The sequence below is a fragment of the Scomber scombrus genome, chromosome 20 (genome assembly GCF_963691925.1).
Source record: "Scomber scombrus chromosome 20, fScoSco1.1, whole genome shotgun sequence".
Lineage (NCBI taxonomy): Eukaryota > Metazoa > Chordata > Actinopteri > Scombriformes > Scombridae > Scomber > Scomber scombrus.
Genome location: NC_084989.1, coordinates 17,190,842 through 17,213,789, shown reverse-complemented (window position 1 = coordinate 17,213,789; position 22,948 = coordinate 17,190,842). Strand labels below are relative to the sequence as shown.

The 22,948-nt window shown below is 40.3% G+C and overlaps 2 protein-coding genes across 2 annotated transcripts in view; one reads left to right on the top strand and one right to left on the bottom strand.

Annotated features, from left to right (window-relative positions):
• Positions 1 to 2,050, top strand: part of LOC134002119 (cadherin-6-like) — a 34,946-nt gene extending 32,896 nt beyond the window's left edge. The window contains exons 10-11 of the mRNA XM_062441400.1: positions 218 to 469; positions 1,536 to 2,050. Of these exons, the coding sequence (XP_062297384.1) occupies positions 218 to 469; positions 1,536 to 2,038 (755 nt within the window). The 3' untranslated portion in view covers positions 2,039 to 2,050. The remainder of the gene's footprint in view (positions 1 to 217; positions 470 to 1,535) is intronic.
• A 3,589-nt stretch (positions 2,051 to 5,639) lies between these two features.
• The window catches only part of drosha (drosha ribonuclease III), a 94,457-nt gene continuing 77,148 nt past the window's right edge, over positions 5,640 to 22,948 (bottom strand). Inside the window, exons 28-32 of the mRNA XM_062441527.1 lie at positions 19,670 to 19,752; positions 17,987 to 18,090; positions 14,747 to 14,839; positions 13,714 to 13,760; positions 5,640 to 6,348 (exon numbers count right to left, since the gene is read on the bottom strand). Coding sequence (XP_062297511.1) covers positions 6,218 to 6,348; positions 13,714 to 13,760; positions 14,747 to 14,839; positions 17,987 to 18,090; positions 19,670 to 19,752 — 458 coding nt within the window. The 3' untranslated portion in view covers positions 5,640 to 6,217. The remainder of the gene's footprint in view (positions 6,349 to 13,713; positions 13,761 to 14,746; positions 14,840 to 17,986; positions 18,091 to 19,669; positions 19,753 to 22,948) is intronic.

The window sequence follows — 22,948 nt, the reverse complement described above, 5'->3', positions numbered from 1 at the left end:
ATTCCCATGAGGCACAACATTCTGTTGTTGAGCTTCCAACACATCCAGTGATGTACTGCCCGTGTTGTGATCTATTGATACTCTGCAATTTTTCATTTCACAGCACTTAAAGCACATTCAAAGACCAAATCAAATTTTGGAAAAAGTTTATTGAGCGATTCATTCAAGTTTATCGACTGCTGCATCCAGTAGTAACTGGATATTCTGTTGTGTTCAGACAATACAGCCTGGATCCTGACACGGAGGAACAGCTACAACAGCCTACAGAAGAGCATCTACCACGTGCCTGTGGTCATTTCTGATGGAGAGTTCCCAATGCAAAGCAGCACCAGCACACTGACCATCAGAGTCTGCACCTGCGACCGTGAGGGCAACATGAAGCTGTGCAACGCAGAGGCTCTGACTGCGAGGGCGGGACTCAGCACGGGAGCCTTAGTGGCCATCTTGCTTTGTGTCATCATTCTTCTCAGTGAGTACTGGCCGCAAAAAGAAATGCAATTTAAAAAAAAGATTTTATGTATTTTTTGACCCTTACTGTTAATCTTTTAAGGCTGCTCTAAACATTGTCCTACTATGGCAGATTGCCACTTGCAGGTGTTAAAGAGGCAATTTTGTATTTCACTCCTTAATTTGATTCATCACTTCCTGTGGGTGGATGATTCTGCCGGTGACCACAGCTGATGTGTTAATTTGATTTGAACAGCAAAGCAGCAAACACCTACAGCATCTCAGCTCAGGGAACAGAACACTGTGCTTTAGAAAAGGCAAGACAGGTGCATTTTAATGTAAAACTGCTGCTCGGTGCAGCTTTGAGCAGTGATTTAGCTGTTGGTGTTGCAGCTGTTTTAGCTTTGCGAACACTATTACTACCTGTCCTTTGAGTCTTAACACAGTGCAGATGTTTCAGTGGTTGTATTCTTGCCTCACATATGGTTGGGTTCCTGCAGATATTACAAACTTTTTGACCTCAGTCATAAAAAGAATCAACCATCTTCAGTATAAAACAGAAATAGTTCAGGGGAATTTATCCCATGTGAAAGTTAATGTTAATTACTGCAGACTGACAAAAAAAAATAAAATCACCAGGGCTCAGGTTTAAAAAAAATACAACAGCACTGACTTGAAGCACCTGTTATTTTTTTTGCAATAACCATATAGTCAATGATCTGCCAATGACAGATACTGATGTCTGACTTAACCCAAATAGACCCGGTCAGCTTCAAATCCATCCATCAAATGCTAGTTGTGTTTCTAGTACACAGTGTACTTTGCTGTGTTCTTAAACTGCATCCCTTTGTGATCTTAAACAGCAGTGGCCCTGAGGAAGGAGAAATACATATTGCATCCTTGTGGTTGCTGAGTCTTTTCTACAAAGTCAGACAAAGTCCCAGAACATCAGTGAACACTCATGCAACATCAGCAATTCCCAAAAGACAGTCACTGGCCTACAGAACAAGGAGAGAGAGAGCATAGAAACAACAGCAAAAGTCACCAAACTCTGTTATTTGTTCTCTTTGTCTGTGTTCTCCCTGCAGTGATCGTGGTACTGTTTGCTGCCCTGAGGAGGCAGAGGAAGAAGGAGCCTCTGATCATCTCCAAAGAGGATGTCAGAGACAACGTTGTCAGCTACAACGATGAAGGGGGTGGAGAGGAGGACACTCAGGCTTTTGATATCGGTACACTGCGCAACCCAGAGGCCATTGAGGAGAGCAAGCAAAGAAGGGACATTGTCCCCGAAACCTTCTACCCTCCGGTGCGACGGCCAGTGCTTCCCCCTACCCGGGACAATAACGGGGACGTGAGGGACTTCATCAACCAGAGGCTCCAGGACAACGACAGCGACCCCACAGCGCCGCCTTATGACTCCCTGGCCACCTACGCCTACGAGGGCAACGGCTCGGTAGCGGAGTCCCTCAGCTCACTCGAGTCGGTGACCACCGAGGGCGACCAGGACTACAACTACCTGAGCGAGTGGGGACCCAGGTTTAAGAAACTGGCGGACATGTACGGGGGCGACGACAGCGACAGGGATTCCTAACGAGAGCCTGAAACACAGACGAGGATAGAGTTCGAAACACACTTTGAAAAACTTTTTGGCAGTTCTGGTGCATGTATGGCGAAGAAAAATGGCGAAAGGACAGAGAAACGGGCACTGTTTGTCCGAGTGCTCTTTCACCGCCATCGATCACCATTCAGTTGTCCCTCCGGTGACCAGACGTAGGCTTTGTGTGTCCAGTCAGTGTTAGTTGCGTTTTCGCGAGGGGCACAGTGAAAAGAAACTTTGTGTCAAGACTTTTTTTTTTGTGTGTGTGTGTGTATGGGGTGTACATGAGGCCCAAATATATCTATACTGATATTTTTTGTTTTGTTTTTCCAAAGCTGCCTGTGATGGACACGTTCAACAAGCAGTTTTGTAAACCAACAGATATGCCTATGTATTTTTCAGTGTTTCTGGGACAAAAACATGCTGCATATTGTGAGTTCTATCTTAGCTTGTGTACGTACGGTTATATGATACAATACGCTGTACAGTTGTTTTGTTTTTCTAGGGATTTCTATCATCCAAATGATCCCCCGTGTCAGCGATGGCTGCCTCACATTAACCACTTATCCACAGTTATGCTTAAGATGTTAGTGCCAAGAGATTTTGGCATTGTCATTCCTAATGAGAAATCTCTTAACAGATTGGATGTGAGAGGAATACGACATAAAACTTTTATGTCAGTTGTAGCACGTTGCTGTCCACAAGTGGCTAATATTCATAAAAGTTTGTGGTGACGGACTGTGGGATTTATGGCCACAACAAACACCTGCAAACACACCATCCTGTCATTTTTGCAGTATTTGATTTTCATCTCTACACAGCTTTGAGCATTCACTGTGAGGTGAGCCGACATACCAAATATTTCCTTATTGAGCTGAATGTCATCAGAACCTTTTTCTCTGTGGCTGAAAATGAAGTACACGGGATGGTGTTATTTTCTATGTGACGTTGATTAAAAAACAAAACAAAAAAAACACAAATCTAATGTGCACCAGGCTCAGTTAGAGGAAAATACTGGTCTTGTTGGACTTTTTTGCTCATCTCAATTTCTCTCCATCACTTCAGAGACGTGAAAACGTTTCACACTGTACAGCATCCTGGAAGATCAGTAAGTCAAAGTCACATTAACTCATGGTGCTGAGAGGATGAGGCTGAGCTTGAAACTATGGCATCAAATTAGATTAGATGACACATTGAGTGGAGAGTTACCATTAAAATTCATTGTGCAATTTTATTTTCCTCTTCTAAATGGCTCATTTAATCAGATCAGGTAATGAAGAAAAACAGGAGTGAATTCCCTCAATCAACAGCATTTAAGTTGATGTACCAAGAGGGAATAATGATATTTCGATTAGATTTTCTAGAAAAATGACTCATGCTGCAACCTGAGACTGATTCTGCCTAACATTCATGTGACAAAGCGTCAAATCCATTTATGTATAAAAAGAGTTGCCTTCAATTATAAAAAGAAATATACGCAGTAGAAAAAGGCCTAGACTTTTGGTTTTGGGGTCCTTCATCTTTCAAGGGGGAAAAAAATAGCCTAAATGACCATCTAAATGTAGTCTCTTATTTTTTACCCTAAAATCTACTTAACCAAGAATTTCTTTGAGAGATTGTGTGTCCTGAGAAGGGCTCTGACGAATGTATATTAATGTAACATAGCAGTTCATTAATGGAAATGTGCCAAAAAGCAAAGAACACCAGTATTTTCCTTTAAATCCTCCTTTTATTGTAACCCGCTCCCTGCCCTTCTTTACATGTACTGTACGTAGTGTTTTAACATCAATCCAGTCCAAGTGTTCAGGCTTCACCCTGATTTCCTGTGGGACGAACAGCCTTTTCCATAAAGATGCTTATCGAGGGATTCCTGACCTTTGAGTTGTGTGGAATAAGGTTTTAAAACCTTGAGGTGTGTCCTCGGCTGGGAGAGGAGGTCAAAACATTATCCTGCAGCAAGAACACAGAAGGGTTTACTGCTTAAATGTGATTTAGAAAACAAAGACGGAAGACGTGAACATGATCACCCTTAAACAGCAATATTGTCAAATTATTTTACAGCCTTCTAACTATGGATAGAAAGCTTTGAAATAAACAGGGCTGGTTGAACTGGGAAGGCAGAATTATATCAACAAGAAAAAACAGGCCAGCTAAAACAAGCTCTGCCCTCACTTTAGCGAAAGGCCAACCTACGAGGAGGCTGACATTTATCAGACATTTGAAAAAATAATAACAAAACACAAAGGCGTAATTGCCAGAGTGCTACTTTTTTGCTCTCTCTGTACTCTGAATCAGGCATCAACAACACATTAAACAATTCAATTGATAACACAGTGGTTGAAAAATTCTTTATGCTCAGCTATTGTATACATATGTATGCTTTTTTTTGCCCCCTTGTTTTGTTTATTAGCTTGTTGTTGGCACTCCCATTGTGTAAGTGGTCATTTCAGGCTGCAACAAATATTGCTATGATAAGCATTTAATGGGTTTAGAAACCCTTCACTCTAAGAAAACTGCTTTTCTGCCTCGAGGTACAATGTGAGGTCTCAAATGGAAATCAACATGACAGCAGCACTCACCAAAAGCATTTTTTTTCTCCTTCAGTCTTCACTATTTTCTGTCTTCATACAGAGTGTCAGCATATTGCCATTACGAAGACGTGCTTATGTTTTCCTATGGAGGGTATAATTGCCTCCAAGCATTGGCGCCATGCTCGGCAAAGATAACAGAAAATGTTGCACATCATATAACGTAAAGCACCGCCAAGTTTCTGGGTTTTCGTACGTTGAGGCAACTAGATGGTGACGCTGATGTCCTTTTTCTCCAGGTACAATAGATCTGTGGTTGTTGATGTGTAGACACGGTCGGCCTCGTGGCTCACCTCTACTACGGTATATTATGTTGGTGACAATGTGATTGAGCAGTCGAGTTTTGTCAATGTAGAAACAATTTGAGAGGTTGTGATAGTGTAAGGGGCCCTACATCATTGGCCATTCATCAATCTGCTTTGTAAAACGTGATATTTTGTACTGAATATTTATATGACACGATTAAATATCTTTAAAATCAGCCTCTACTTTCTTTTTGAGATGTTCTGGTTAATAATTTTGACAGGTTTATGTACCTGTCTTGTAACTCTAGTGGAATTATTTCTTCCTCTGCTTAGGAAGGAAAATTTACCTTTTATCTGAAATTTGATACCACCCACAGGCAGCTAGAAAAGTACCATCCTCACAGGTATGTATGCATTATCTACAATACATTTTAGTATAAAAGACTCGACTCTTCATGTCAGATAGCAATTTATATTACGGCAGTTGTTAAATAGCTGGATCCAGAGGCTACTGAGCTGAGGAAATTGTTAATTAGACAATCTATAATTAAGATCAGTAAGGCAGCCAATCGGATTTGGGAAAAAAAGAGGGGAAAAAAATCCACATTTTGATTATTAGAGGATGAGTGGCAGATGTGAGACAGATGGTGACATTGTAGTGATTGAATATAATTGACTCAACCTTTTTTCCTGGTTTAGGCCTCTTAGCAAAACACAGAGCATTACAATAAACACAATAAATAAGATTATTGACTTAGCAGAGAACAATCTCAGATAAACTTTATTTACAGTATTAACTTTGATGGTTTATTTAACATTTCACACTCCATTTAAAAACTTGTTTTTCTCTTTTTAGCGTATGCCAGAGTAACATTGTGAGCTCCTGCAGCGGATTTGGATTTAAAAGTCAGTCATCAACTCAATATTCAACGATTAGGCCACATAAACATAAACATAAACATAAAAAGGCAACATAAGGCCACCTTTGACAGTGCTACAGTACCAAACAGCATAAAACATGACAGCAACATGCTTCATTTCAAGTCTGTTTAGCTTCTGTCCCAATTTTAACGTGAAAAAATGTGGACAAAAAAACAATTTAACCCTAAATCTGGGTAGTTTAAGAGTTCTAACAACCCAACCCAACTAGTCCTCACCTTCATCCCATTGAGCTTCATATGACTTATAGAACAGTTAATAATCTGTTCTAAACTATCATGGCTCTATGATCAACTAGTGGCACCTCTGCTTTACCAGATCTTGCCTGGACAGCAGCCACATTTTCAGACAAGGCTCCTTAATGTGGATGTGGGCCCTGATTGGCCACCAAAAAGGTGCTGTCACTTCCTGCATTCCTCCGCCTCGTCGGTCTCCTTCTCCTGCCGCTCCCGCTCTCGTCTCATCTCCTTCAGCTCCTGTCTGTATTTCCGCTCGATGAAGCGCTTCTGATGAGCCATCTGTGGGAAGTTATCTGGTACAGGGAGAGGCAGATCAGGAAACAGAGAGAAGTCGACCAAGGAGAACAGATAAAGAGAGAGACACACAGAGGCAGAAGTGTGAAGAGACAAGGTCAGTTTCCAACTCGGCGAGGACAGCAATTTAGGGCTCAAATTGCATCGACTATTGTTTTCAAAGCAAGTGTCATGCTGTCACTTTGGTCAAATGAGCAAAAATGTTGCCGGCAGTATTGCGATTAAATTGCCCCTCATGTTGTTATTTCATTAATAATGAAATGAAGTAATAAGAAATTAGACAGGCCTTGTTTGGTTTCAGCACAATGACTATGAGATCTGATAACATAATTACAAGTGAACATTTCTGAATGAGATCTGTAATAAGATGGTGTAATGTGACAGTAGAGAAAATAAAACAAAAAACAGATACAAACTGATAGGATGCTTCCGCACATGCAGTAGACAAAATAACAAAAGACGTTGACTTGACTTTACTAAAGTTTAGGAACAGATAATGTTTTAAAGTCATTATTCTACACACAAAAAAAGATAAAAATTGATGATTGCCAGACCTCCTTAACAGCTGACATATGCTACTACTTGGCTTTTACAAAAACACAAAACATGAATGTAGCATTGTTGAGTTACTTTGTTGAGTTCTGGGTGGGACAATATATTTTGGTAGAAGATGTTTCTGAAAATATATGCTGACTCCAAACTTTCCATGATTGCTTCACTTGCCATAAGGAAGCAGGAAGTTGTTGATTACTGGTTGTTAACTGGTCTCATTGTGACTGTTGTCAATCTGTGGGCCTTTATTTGTATAAAACTGTAACTTTGATTTTAGGTTGACTTTTGTTCAATTTAGTGTCTTAAAGTCCAGCTGTTTGAAAGTATATAACTTCAATATCATGTTTCTGAGTGAAACAGGATAGACAGGATAGATAATGTTTGAAGGACGTTGAAAACTGGGCGTGTCATAATGAATCTTAGGTCTGTGCCACTAGAAGCTGAAAATTGATTGATGGGTGGTCTTATTTTGAGTTGAAACCGGCTGGTTCAAGCCTATATGTATCATCATATTTTGTTTTACAGAAAGAAAACTTGATTGGATTTTGATGAAAGAATACAAAGACATTTTGTTTAAATACATTGTTAAATAGCTGCACAGTATGACTGGGGATGTGATCTTAAATGGTCTCGACTTCAATTTTTGCTGTGTTTGAATTTATGTTGGGTATTGCAGTGTTCAGGCAGAGAAGTCAATATGAAATGGATAAATTTGTCATTCATTTAAATATAACTAGTCTGCAATCAAGACACATTTCAGTGAAAAACAAACAAATTTGTTTCATCATTTTCTTTAGATATGATGTGAATGATATGATTTTTCTATGACCGTTATAAACCTGCAATTTGCGTCTCTAGTTTTATTGCCATGAACATGAAATGGTAATAAATTGCTTAGTTAAAGCAATGTTGGCTGGTCAGTATGACACATCTGATATCTACATGCAACTTGTATGGCACTGGTGCCTTCAAGTATGTCTAAGCTCAAACAAATATAAAAACATTCGATTAGTATTGGATGCATTGGAGCATTTAGACGTGAATAAGGACGAGCTGAAAGTCAAACTAACCAGAGCACACAAGCTAGCTATGAACACCTACTGGACAGCTACAGCATAACTTTTAATTAAATGGTTAGTTACTGGTTAACGGCAGTCAGTCTATCAAAAGGAAAATTAATCAAAACTGACATGCCTAGACAGGGCTCTGGTTATTATTTTTATTGCTATGTTTGGTTTTTTATTGCTACATGTGGTACTATTGAAGACCCACGGTCCAGGAACAAGGTTCACCACTGAGAATCACTGACATAAATTTGCCTGTGCGGTTTTTCTGGTTGCTGACCATGACCGTGCACACCTAAACAAATTAGAGTCAGTCTTTCAGTACCTTTTCCCACAGAGGTTTTTCAGCCAGCCTGTGAGAGAAAATGGAGGTGACCTACAATTATATGTACCTGAATAAAATGTTATATTTTCTAATATTTCTTATTCTAGCCTTTCAGTTACAGTGAAGATTGTACGTGGACACTGACACATTAATATATTTTGGCTCAGTACTTTTGACTCTACCTTTGAGGTAAAAATTCAGAATTTCAACTTTAACTGATAAGGACTTGACAAAGACTTGTAGCGTCTTTTTGACAGTCAATGGATTTAAAGAACCAAAATATATTGGATGAATTAAAATAAACTCATAAAGTAATCATATTTAATATGTGGTGGTAAATCCTAGTTTAAGTCTATGACCCAAAGACATTAGCCTTTATTCTAAACTAAACTCAGAGGGATTGTGTATAAACAGTTGTAACGCCTACACCGTTTGGCCAGAATGGATGTAAACACCCTCACACACCCTAAAAGCTGAGTCACCCCTTTAACTTCACACTTTATTTCATTTCAAATCCAAAGTGCTGGAGTACACAAGCCAAAACAACAGAATATGTGTCACTGTCTAAACTCGTATGGCCTGCGCTGTATCATGGGCAGATAGAGTATATTATCTCTGATAAATGGACAAATTTAATTATTGCCATTGTCCAGACAGTGGACTCACAGCTGATAATATGGCGCCTTAGGGTTTGAGCCAACTACTCAACTATCTGGTGTGTTTTCCGGAAATGGCTGCTGTCCCACTGCTGCAGACCCATATCCATGGTCGGAGAAACTCACCGTGGGAGCACAAGTAAAAATGTTGGAGCGACACATTATCCATCTGTTTTGCGTTTAACCCCCTCAATGGAACTGATAAGCACTCAGTAGTTTGAAAATACATCACTTCTGCAGTTTTTAAGGATGCATCATAATGTCTAGTAAAATCATTTTATTTGTTTTCCATTTTAAATGTAGTGCTGAGATGAATGGTATTGGGTTTTTTTGTCTTTAATTGAATATTGTTTGGTTTTAGATTCTTGGTCAGACAAAATGTGATGTAAAGACATCACCTTGAGCTCTAGGAAGCTGTAATAGATCATTTTCCCTATTTGCAGCCATTTTCTGAACATAACAGTAATTATCCTCAGTCTGGGCCTAAGTACGACACATACTTCAACTGCCAGAAGAAAATGGCCATGAATGTCTTAAAGCTGTGTAGTACTTGTTCCCTGCAACCAACTAGTTCCTGTAATCAAATTCAGAAGCCTCCTATAGTAAATGAAACACTGTCAAAAACTGCAATTCACATATGTGTTTGAATTGTGAATAGAAGAGCATGATGTATTCCTCCTCTTGCAACCCTCTAATTCTTCATTATGGCAACAGAGAGGAAAAGTGCAAGATAACAGCAATATCCTATTAAAAAGAAGACGGATCAAAAAAAAAAAAAATCCCGAAGAAAGAATACACTGAGAAATCATTCTCAGGGAAATTTGAGATACACACACATGCACGGCCACGCGCAGAAACACACAATCTATTTCAATATGCTTTCGGTGAATAAGCAACACTTGTTGAGCCTTGGAGAGAAAACTACATATTGCAGTTAAAATATGGAAATCACCAGCATTTTTCCCTGGGAGATGACTTGAGAATAAACCACTCAAGAGGAGACAAAAAAAAAAAAAAAAAAAGCTTTGGCCATTTACACTGTTTAACATGTGGCGCGAGAGCAAACGTTAAAGAATAGGGATGCTCAAGAATACACAAGGCTTTTCATTTCAGTCTGTGTTGGGCATCGGGAAGACACATTGAGAATTCTCAGCCGTCCAACAATCTGGAGAAAAGTACCTTTGAGAAACGGCACACTCTGCATACTGATTACCTTTGTTAAAGGCGTTAACGCACTTATCTCAGCGAGTCTGGGCCTCGGCAAAAACGCAGCCTGTTGTGCCCACTGACAGCGGTGCAGAAATGCAAGCTCACACAGCAGCTGGAGGTGGAAATCGGCGATGAGGGATCAGCTCCCCTTTTAAGGGCATGAGAACATACAGTGTCCTTTCACTCAGGCATTCACTATTCAGCTTAAGCCTGCGCTGTGAGACGACTCCACAATAGACTGCGCCGGCTGAGTCTATCACCTACAGCTCACGCACACCACATCAGTCAACAAGCCAGTAGCGTGGCTGTATAGCGGTGCTGATGAAGGGATTTCCCTGCCATGCCAAAGGGCAAACAAAAGACTAAAGCCAGTGAATAGAGATCCTGCATACTGTACTTTACTTTGCCTCTATCCATCCAATGCTTTTATCCAGAGATTAAGGGGTTTAGAGAAAGCTGAGGGAAGAATGTAGTCCCCTTCCAGCTACTAGCCACATCGAAGCTCCTTCTCTTCTTATTCAACAGATATTGCATTGTTCAAGAAACAAGCAGCTGCGAGGAAGCTGAAAAAAATGGGTAAGGGAGGAGGTTGAGTCTTAGAGAGAGATTGGAGACTTTAAACAGAGACAGTACTATCTGCAAGGATGAATGATAAATGGTTAAGCCGTTTCCATGTATATTTGATGTTGCCTTAGACCTAACGGTGCGTGGCGCATGGAGCCTGAGGGCCTGAGAAACTTTGCACTGCCGACTCCTCTCCTCTACCTGGCTGCTCTCAGCTCGATTTGTTTGCACTCATGTTTCTCCCAGTCTGGGCGTTGGTTAACATTTAATTCTGCCTTGACAGATACAGGCAGGAGACTGTCAAAACATGGGCCATCAAATAATGAAATGTGAATCAGCTGAGCCACCAGTGGATCGGCTACAGACAGCACACACACACACAGACCAAATATTGGACTCCGTTCTCTTTAATGAGCTCTGAGCTGTCTTACTGAACACAGCCATGTCTCTCACCTCTCCGACACTGTTGGAGCTGCAGATTCCGTCAGCCAGGAAAAGCTCTGCACCAGAAACAAAAAGTTCAATCCTGCTCAAAGTGCTCCGGATACTTGAGGAGGCCTTAAATAAAACATGGAAATGAATCCTGACACGTTGCGTGGAGGTGTTTTCGATCCTTGAGTAACACAAGGTAGGGCTGTTGTACAAGAGGAGTAATGGTGTAGCCAATGCTGCAGTGAGGGCCAACAAGACAATCAATGACGAATTACATGACACCGGGGCTAATGTCCTTGATTAGTCTTGCTATGCGAACAAATGAAGCGAGGCCCTTGACAATCACATGAGAGACAATGCGGTTCCAACAGGACTTGATGCGTCAGGCGGTTCTGCAGCAGATGAGCTCAAGTCTCATTATATAAACTCATGGTCAGGAGACACACACATCCTTCAAAGGGGTTTTTGAAACCTGCTGACTGACTTCGCATATTTATCTCAACAAGACCGCTTTCAAAAATGGAATAACAGAATATGAATGTTACGGGGAGATTTCCTGCACCAAAGTGATTAATTTAGGCGTGAATAGTGTACTGTGAAAAATAAATAATGATCAGCCGACTATATATTAAAATATGACCTCTAGATAATGAGCATTACATGTAAATGATGGATGGTTGAATAGAACTGATCAACCTCACCCACTTAATTTGTGGATATTCCCCAACCACTAAACAACCAGTTTAAAGCTGCAGGTGATGCTTTTTTTCATTACTTTTTTATGATCATTATTATAAAATGTCAAAAAATGCCCAACACAAGTTCCAATAACCAAATTGATGTTTTCAAATTGCTTATTTTGTCCGACCAAAACCCCCTAAATTAAATAATCAGTCATATAAAACAGGAAAAAGCAGCAAGTCTTCACATTTGGAAACATGAAACCAGCAAATAATTTTTATTTTTCTTGATAAATGACTTAAGTTATTAATAAATAATCTAAACAAAAACTTAAACCTACGTTTTTGTTCTTCTAATCTCATTGATTCTATTAACAGATTAATATCATCACATTATTTGGTAATATTTTAAACTCAGCAGCTTATCTGCATTTTGTTATGCATCTACTTATTAATTAAGTCCTGTAATTGACAGACTCACCTCAAATATTCAGGAGCACAGGGTGAAAGAAAACAGTGCATGGAGCTGAGGGGGTGAGTTGTAAATTGGCGTGTTTAAATTAAGTGACAATACAAAGTCAAACAAAGCCCTCGAACTGGAAATATGTTGCGCCGAAGGAAGGAAGACTTGAAGAGATGATTTTAAATTAACTGACCTTTTAAAAGGCATTGCTAATCTAGTCACACGAAACAGCAATTTATGAGGGGGGAAATGTTCATTTACTAGCAATGAGCATCTATCAATCATGGTGACAGAGGTGTACACTGGGGAGAGGAAATGGGAGGAATTAAGGGAGGGATGAAGACACAGGAGAGAGGTGTGGGCACTGAACTACGCCCCCTGATAAGGAGGGAGGGAGGTGTGGGAGAGGGGGACCCAGAAGCAGACAGACGGAGGCAGAAAGAACCGCTTTAAATAATAAAACCCAACACTAATATTTCATAAAAAGCTAAAGCTTGGGCGCACAAACAGTATCAATCACAAGTGGCTGGAGGCATCATTTATGAGCCAAATGAAATCAAAGTTTGACCTTCCTGCTCTTTGCGAGTTCTGCAGGCCTGTTCCAACAAAGCCATTTGCGTTCACCTCCAGCTAATTAGTTGTGTAACGAACAATTTGTACATTTGATTAATGTGGTGGTCACAGGGATGGCAAGCAAATCCAGTCCAAAAATTACACTTGAGCACATACCCAACTCTTTACAAACTAAATGTATGATATTATGCATCTACATACATATGCATGGAGTATAAGAGGCAAATGGGAGATGATGGTGGGTGAATGTGTTACTGAGAGCCCTGTAATTGTATTTTTACTTGGCAGTGAATGAGACATTGTAAATGCCTAAAAAACACTGTCTATTTTCCTTAAGTGGTGGTTGATGACAAGATGAAAAACAGCCAAGGAGTGAAGCAGCACACAAGGGACGCATCAGCCGCACTCCTTCAAATCTGAAGAGGAGCGCTGAGCACAAGAGAGTCCCTCAGAGTGTGAAGCTTCGCTCTCATGGTCTACAGAAGGGCTCGAAAACACAACAAAAAACACAAACTTTGCACAGCCCTCAACACAAACTTCCTCTGGTCCCCTGGGATGATTGACATGGTCGAGGATGCTTAGCTTTCCCCGTCCTTGTTTTATTGGTTCTCCATCTCTGGCTAGGCCCCATGCCTGTGCTCTGGGCTAGCACTTCAAACAGCCTAATATCCTATATGTCGCAGCCAACCGGCTGGTCAGGCCACAGCTCTCTGCCAGCCATCTTGCATACTGTACAGCCAAGGCTAATATTCAACACTGAGGCAAAGCATGTGAAAGGCTTAAAGTGTGAAAATGTGCGTGTGTGTGTGTGTGGAGGGGAGGGGTTCATGATGCCAAACAACTCACATTTTTCAAGCGCATCCATCGCAGCTCCCATTTCTGCCTGTTGGATGCTAGATTAGAATTTTTTTTTTTTTGAAAGGAGACAGAGGGAGAGAGAAAGAGGGAGAAAAGGTCTTTAGCATATTCAAAATGTCCCTATTTTGAAATTCTGTCAAGAAAAAAAAACCCAAAAAGGCCCAATATTGAGAGGATTATCAAAAGTGCTTTATATTTGTTTTGAAAGAGAGCCCTTATGCCTAACAATCCCAGGTAACACAGTGCACACATTTCAAAAAGGTAAGCCTATTGGCGGCTCTGCGCTGGGCACTGTTTACTCCTGCAATTCACCGTCCCTCCGTATATATTATGTGGTGTGTGATCATAGCCCAGCAGCGGAGGTGGCTGGGAGCTTAAGTCATGTAAATACAAAAACAGTAAGCTGTCAAAGATCCTATGGATGGGACAAACTTATCGCCAGCTTAGAGCAAGAGAGAGCGCTTTCAATTTGGGGGCCGTGGAGGGGATTTCCACATGTGGTGGTGGTGGTGGTGGGGTGGGGATTGGGGGGGGGGTTGATGTTTGATGGATTTAGGTTTCATTTCTCGCAGGCTCAGCTGCAGCTTTATCGCCAACCTCTTCAACCCTGAAAAGGCCTTCGCACATTTTTTACTTTCTTTACTTTACAAAAGCGTGAATATGTGAGCATATACAAAAGGTGCGCAGTCAAAACACAGAAATACACAGATCCGTGTCCTGCTGTGAACACAATCCCAGGTAGACTGTAATGCAGCCCTAGATGCAGTGTCGCCTCGTCACAGACTCCTCTTCTGCACATAGTGATATTTCCATAACACAATTTACGTCAAATCAATAATGAATCGATTCATTTTCATTCTGCATAATGTCTCTCCCAATAGAATAGGCCAACAAGAGCTTAATTGCTATAATAAACACCATCAATAAAGCACAGCCATTATTCTCGAGCCCATTAGCGGTGCATTGAGAAGGAGAGAGCCTTGTCCTGTTGTGTCTTATTATATTGTACTGTCTTACTCACCTTGGGCCTTTGCCACAGCCGATTCGCTCCCCTTTGAAATAGACAGCGACAGTGTAGGTGCGGGCGTGTGAGGGCCCCACTGTCTGCAGGGTCCTGCAAATTCAAACATAGAAATATGGGATGAGTAGGAGGAGGGTAGAGTTGGGAAATAATAACAATACCCAGGAGAAAGGCACAAGGACGCTCTGGGACATTGTCCTTCAGAAAAATAACAAGAAAAACGGAGGTAAAAAAAAGTTTTCAATTGGAACAAATATAATTCATCTCAAGCGGTGGGCTGAGAGGAGGGGAATAGCGCTTTGATTCAGTAGTTTGCTTTGAGAGCACACAGAAGCCATCTGAGGGGCATATAAACAACTTTTAAAGCCTCCCAACCTCCCCACACCCATCATGTTCAGAAACTGAGATCTGTGTCTGGTAAAAAAAAATAAAAGATGGGAAAGGAATTGAAATAAAGAATGACAATCGTCTTTGAAAGACCCAATGGTCTTTGGTGTATTAGAAGGGTAAACAAAGAAAAAGCTACACAGGGACCATAAAATCAGAGAGAGAAGGCAAGAGAATACCACTTAACTTATTTACAGATGCACCTCATTTAGAAGAAAAAATTAAAATCAAGCTGTCAATTTTGTCGCATTTCTGCAGGGACATATGTACAAGACAGCAGACAAAACTTGGGAGATGTCTCAAATGTTAACATTAGCATAAACATCTCAGAACCAAGCTGTGAGTCACCTAAATTATTCACAGACAATTTACTTATTTCAGGAGAGCAATCCATTTTTAATGCAATGTGGTCACTTATGACACTTTATCAATAATTCAGCCCCCTTTCTCACTTACAAATGAAGCAGCACATAGCATGTGCGGAGCAAATAAGACTCTTGTGTGCGCCGCTTCCGCCAAATCTCAACAGGGAGATCGTGTCAGTTGGAATTATCACGCTGCTAAAATAACACAAAATGAGACGGAATAAAAAGGAAATCTGTGAGGCTGTTGGGAAGTTGTCAACTTCAAGGCTGCACACAGATGGAAGTGTGCAAGGGAGAAGAAAGAGCACCGTAGTGGGTCCGTATGAGCTTCGGCTTACGCTAAAAGCTGCTACTTACGGACTCAGGCCAGTCTGCACAATGTGAAAGTGTGAATGTGTGTGTGTGTGTGCGTTCCCTGGTGTGTCCTGCCCAGACAAGATGTACAGTAAAGTGATGGTGCTGGGGTTGAGGTGTTGATCTGTCATCAGCCAGACACATTCACCAGGGAACCTTTAGCAGGGGGCTCAGTGCATTAACTCATTTCCTTCCCCCACTTTTTGTGTCCTTTCTTTCCCTTCCTCGGTCATTTAGTCTCTTTCTGTCTGACTCACACTCTTGTCTCACCCTCTGTTTCGCTACTCTTCACACTTGTAAACAAATTCAGACGCAGCCTTAAGACAGCTTGACAGATGTGAGGCAAGACGCTGTGGTTTGAAATGCTACAAAAAAACAAAAAAAAATGGATTCTGACTTACATAGCAACAAGGGTCAGGCTATCTTTGAAGAGGTCAAGAACGTGGTTGAGATTAGTGCCTGCTACAGTGCATCATCGAACAAGAACAAAGCAAATAATTATACTCTAGGGTGTGTCAAAAGCCTCACATTAATCTGTAGTCTATTCTTGTAAGTGTGTGTTCAAATGTTGAAATTCAAGCCACACAGGAACTCTATTTATTTCTTGTTCACGTTCTTGTGGGCAATAGAGTTAAAGGGAAGTGTTGATTGTAGTGTCAGAGTTGTGCTGTGTCAAAAATCACCGTCAGGCACATAGATGGAATAATAAACAGAGGAGAGCTGAAAAGACATTCAAATAAATGCAAAGAAGTGAGGACGGGAGGAAAGGGAATTGATTAAACGCTGTATTGTGAAGTTCATTGAACATAAAACTGCTAAGTCTCAGACCGCCCTTGCACTTCGAGCTGACCCCCCTTCTTTTTTTTTTTTAGAGAGAGAACGGTGTTTGTGTTTCCATGGCAACAAAATCACTGTTTCATGGCAGCTCTCAAAAGGATTCTGTCAAATGACACTTGCTCCTTGACCTTTTGTCAAATAAGAGGTCTCTTTGGGAGTGTTTATTTATCACAACAACAGAGACCTTTACACAGCTATTCACAATGTTCAGGGACCAAAGGCAAGGAGAAAAGTCCTGTAAATTATGTTTGTGCCATTTCATTTTTTTCTGAATGTGTGCTGAGGCCCATGCGATGCCTGAGTGAACCCATCTGAACTGTAGACATCGGGTCACGTTGAAGAGAAGGAAGGATGTGACCGTTTTTTTTTCTTTTAGGTACAGTGTACACGTGAATGAGTGCATACACGTTTTAAGTTTCTATCAGGGCATTCATCTCTGATTTTTCAAGCTAACATGGCAAATATTCATACAAAAAATACAATTTAATACATTACAGATATTATTCCTCATCTATGGATACATTAGACCAATAATTCCCAACCAAGATACTTGTACTTTTGCAGTTGCTTGGGAGTAGATGATACAATTGTGATTTTGTGGGGGAGGAAAAGAGGCGACATGATGTAAAAAAAAAAGAAAAAAGGAAATTATGATTTAAATGAAAAAATATAACCACATATTGAGTCAGCTCTTACACCTGAAGGCCACGTGCTGAAATTGCATGAAAGCTTTCAAGCAAATGAGCAGAGAGGTTGAAATAGCTAAAAAATGATGAATAAATGGTTGAAATAGTTTGCTCAAATTAATGGAGACATGGTTGAAATAAATGGCAGTGTCAACACTGTAGAATTTGAGTCCATCTGACAGGGCTGTAGCAGTAGGACTGCCAAAAAAAAGTTTAGGAACTAGTGATAAGTTCTTTGTGGGCAAACCTGCACATTAATGAGCACAGATCTTTGTAGGATGTTTGCATTGATGTTATTATATTTTCATTTGTAAGGTTGTTAATTTGCTGGATTAACTTAATTAATTCATAATTAATAATACAACAATTCATAATATGATAATGAATAATGATATTGCAATATAAAATAACACACTGTCAAAACTCTTGAAAAAAACATTAAAATATTGGGTGTAGTTTAAACTGAAAGATCTCTGCCATCAAAACTGTACTATTAAAAGATAGATTTTAGAGTATAGCAAAGTCACAAAGATATATTTACAAAAAAATACTTTTAACAATTGACCGTAACTACCAGCTAGTGTAGAGTGTCTGAGGTTTCGGGGTCTTACTTGTACAGCGGGATATCAGGCTCCTTGCCCTCTGTTCTTAGGGTCAAACAGCACTGCTGCAGCTGAGACTTCGGGTCATTCCAGTCCTGATTCAGAATGAACTCCTGCAACACACAAACCCGACAAAACACACATGCAATCAAACCACAAGTCCTTTCAAAGAATCAGAAATGTAATGTAAGAAATCAAAATCTGCTGTTACAAACTCTCCCTCAGTGGCTCATGCTTTTTATTTCATTCTTGTCATGACCCTTTCTACCCTTTCCCCCCCTCCTTTTGCACTCACTTATTTGCTCTCTCTCCATCTGTGTCTTCGCAGTGAGTACAAATCACAGGCTACTTAAGACAAAAGCCAATCCCCGGCCAGAAATAAAGAGCGCCTGGGAGTCTCCCAGGTGTGCAGCCCTGATACATTTCTCTTATCCAAGAGGGACTTCTAAAAGCCCTTCCATTAACAGGGAAGCAGCCTTGTCATAAAAAGGCAGACTTTGAATCCAGAACTGTCTGCTCCTATTAATTTTCTACAAAGAGTGCTTCTGCTTCTGTTGCTTGCGCTCCCTTAGTCTCTCGCTTTACTGCCCCCCCCCCCCCCCCAAACCCCTCCTGCTCTGCTGTTCTTGCTTCCGTGCTTTACTTCCCCTTTTCTCTTTCCCACTTTTCCTCTCTCTGGGGGGCATCTACACTCCTTTTGCTTAAAGCAGAGAAATTTGGCTGTTTTGAAAGGAGAGTAGCATATAGCACAGCTCCACTACAAGCCATTTCAAATGCACAGATGCATTCACACTCACATGAACCCCCCTCTATATGTGTAATCACACAGTGCAGCAAAAAAATGCGAACATAAGGAAAGGAGCTTTTATGTCCCTGGTATTGCCTCTCTATTTCCATCCAAATTGGATGAAGCAGCACAGTGTGCAACGCTGTGGTTTCCAGAAGGCTATGTAAGGAGACGTGCTGGCTGTTTCACAACTTTTCTCTTGGAAGTGGAAATGAGGTGCTCTCTTGCAGCGACCATGACGCAAAGCTCAGCTCCTCCAGAGCTGGGGATTCTCCCTCGAGAGGCACACCAAGACAGCAATTAGCATGGCATATCAGACCACTGCAGCAACTTCACAAGGAGAGGTCCACACTGTGTGGGTACCCGTACATGTGCATGTGTGTGCACAATTGTGCCCATGTCTGTTCAGGTATGAGAGTGTACAGTATGTATTAATTTGTGTGGGGAAGATATCAGACCCACGGCTCTTCTATATCTTCCAAATTTGATTCAATGGTGCTTGATAATAAAATATCTGTCCTTTATCACATCTGGTCATGGGAGTCTTGACTAAAGCTTACTCAATGTATCCGACTCCTGGAACACTCTAGACGTAGACGCCATCAACAGCCCAAGCACTGCTTGGGTCAATAGAAAAACACTAATGATTAAAGTTAACAACCCACTAAATGCTTTCCGACACTGTTGCGATTCCCATTAAAGATGACTAAAATAGCGATCTGAGCTGCCGTCGCGAGAGGCATGCAAGAGCTGAGCACCATTTCAAGCCTTGTGTCGATGCTAGCGCCATTAGGGCCCAGCCATTAACTCCCTCCTCATCATCTCTGGTTCTTTCTCTCTGAGGTGCCCGCTCAGCGGCTCATTGATCAGGTGCAAGCGGTGAATGGCCATCAATAGGAGCTCACCTTCAGCCGGGGGAAGAAGCAGACGTTCATGAAGGTGTGCACAAACTCCAGATCTTTATCAATGTAGAGGGCTGCGATGAAGGCTGTAGAGAGAAAAAGAAAAAAGCAATTTTTTTAAAAAAGGTACTTGATGGGTGTTTTTTTTAATGCTCTGCTAAACAGTTGGCTCTGTTTCTACATCTAAAGTAAATAAAACATCAACAAAGATGCTGCTGTGTCTCTCCACAGCAAGTGAGGTGACGCAAACACTTAAAATAGATTGGTGACTAGTTGCCTGCCTTTTCCATCAAACTGGAAATTGGTATAGGGAAGGCCAAACAGAGTTCAGAGAAACATCTATATTATATATCTATAAGATAAAACACTGTGTCAAGCTGAATGGAGAGTAAGTGGCGGCCTAACTGAACTGAAAAAGATATGAAATGTAAGCAGTGGGTGCCCTGGGTGTCATCTTCATCTCGTGGCTGTCCCTTTGTTTTTCCTCTTCCATTAGCTGCCAGTGCATTCATTCATCTCTGTGACTAAGACAGTGGGACATGAGAGACGAATAATAGGTAATATTTCAGGAGGCCAGTGAGGCCCTGCTGTAGCTGCAGGGTACGACTGTTCATATGCGGAAGAGCTGCACTCATTTTCAGCGCTGACCCACGTCTCCTTCCTGTGTCATCAACTATGATCCGGTCTGAACTTTGAAGGATAATTTGAAACGCAAATGATATGAAGCTTTTTGTTTGTTTTTACCCTTGTGTGTGTATGTGTGTGTGTTTGCGAATGCATGTGATTCATGCATTAAGGTCTGCCTATTCAACAGTGCCCTGGAAGGCATAAAGGCTTCCTTCTTTGTTTGTTTTTCCCCTTTTTCTGCCAATATGGAAAGGTCTATTCTATTTATATTGCCGTCCCTGTCACTGCATAATCACTCTGTTGGCTTAGTGTAGACGGGTTCAATCCCAGCTAGGCCCAAACACTCTTGCTCGTGCCACTCTTGCTCCATTTTAGCAATGTTAAGGGCGTTTCTTAGTGTGGAGTCAAAATGGAGCAATATTAACTTTTTTTCAAATACCCCTCAGCACGGGAATATGAGGAAACATCATAAAAATGAATTTCGACACAGACATAGCCAAACTTTTTTTGCTGTAATGCTGCATTTTTGCTTGTAGGCTTGAAATCAGAAAATGTGCAGCAAAGTAAAATAAAGAGAAACATATTTGTCTGTAGAAAAATGTATTTGATTTGCTTAATCAAAATGACAGAGTAGAATGAATATGGTGGTAATATGGAATAAATTACACACTTTGACTCAGTCTTTGAAGAGGTGGATATGCTGCACAGTATATCTAGGAATAAGTTATGTTAACTTTATTAAAAGTCTGCTTTTATGAAGTTTCAGAAAAAGGGTTTCTTGTCAAGAGCCAAAATTAAGAACGCATGTGCATATCAAACTAAACTTTGGCCGTTAATTATGTTTCCTTGTCTCGTTTATCTAGAAGCCAAATATCTTTAGGCACACTAAAGAGATGCTATTCTTCCTCTTGCCACTGAGATAGGCCGATTTAAAAATATTTAGGATGAAAACAGACTTGATGATTTGGGTGGAAAACTGATTCCCACTTTCCATGAAATTACCAAACCCTGAACAAATGATGTACAATTCCTGTATACAAATGAATGAGGTTGAATGAAGATTTGAATTGTTGTTTAATTGATGTTTCAGTTTGTTAACTTTGTCTCCAAAGCCTATAAAATAACGCAAAACAGAATATTTAATTAGTATTTACTCTGACTTTTCCAGAAAAATATATTTATGTCTACTTTATGTATTTATATTTTTGTACGTTATTTATGAATTTTATTATAGACAATGATAGTCTGAAGATTTGATGTCAAAGTTTTTTAAGTTAGTTCTATATTTTTTGTTCTTTTGCTAGGAAATATATACTCAGCACATGGCTTATATGAATTTATGGTGAATAAATGTCGAGCTGATATATTATTCCTGTTTCTTTTTTTAATTCTCAAATATTGATATGATATCAGAATTGCGACTGTGAAATTAACTGATCAGAACATTTTACAGTGCAAAACTACACTTGTCTGTGCCTTCTGGTGGAAAACCTCATGGACATAATGGGGAAAAAAACACTTTCTTAATTACCTCCAAATGTTCTTTTTCTTTTCATGTCATTTCTTGTTTATGGTCGACTAAATATACCAATATATCTGTCTGGCCAGTTTACCTGTCTCAAGGTTGACTTCATATGGGAAAAGTATGACGTATGACTTCATACAGAGTGAAAGCTGGCAAGTAGAACTTTTCTTTTTTCCCTTTCACCAGTCAGAATGGAGCATCACATGGAGCAGCTGACCAATAATAATAGTCACAACATGATTCCTGACAGGCTTTCCACCCACAAACACTGCCAAACGTGTTTGATAAAGCACCCAGAAAAACTAAAGACACTTCAGCAAGAGACTGAACCTGCCTCGGTGTGAGTGTGCTGCTTTTTTATATATCTCGAGTATCTGCTAAGATTACTTTTTATTTTTTTACACATTACAGCAATGTGATGTTATTGAAACCAATTATTTAAAACAACTGTATTGTACAGCTGCTTTCTGCCTTTTATCTCATCAAATAGGAAACTGGTTGATATAATACAAAGAGTGTGAAAAGCTGTCATCAAGGTAAACTAAGTTACTTTAAGGAATCTAAAATGTGAAACATATTTTGGTTTAAAACTTTTTTGTTTACTACATAGCATAACACAACATATTTTACTTCATAGTTTTGATGTCTTCAGTATTGTTCAACAATGCAAAAAATAGTAAAAATAAAGAAAAACCCTTGAATGAGTGGGTGAATCCAAACTTTTGACTGGTACAATATGTAATATAGGAGGTAGTGCAAAAAAACAGCCACCAGACAATGCTGACAACTTTCTCTTTAGCTGTGACTCTGCCACCATCCATTTAGCTTCTAGGCTTACATTGGATGTCTTATTCTCTGTTCAAAAAAATATTTTAGCTGAGAAAACCACAAGTAGCTAGTCGATTGTGGGATAATGTGGCAGTTGAGGCTGGTGGAATTTAAAAGAAAAGAAAAGAAAAAATCATCAGTAACGACTCCCCTCATACTAAGCACATCTCGCAGTGTCTGCAGCAGTGAAGTGACTGTGTTTGACATCTAACACAAAGGGAACAAAGAAATCAATAATGGTACTCCATGCTGCCATCTTAAACTGCACATTCTGGAGAGACATACGAGAAAAAGGTTGAGTG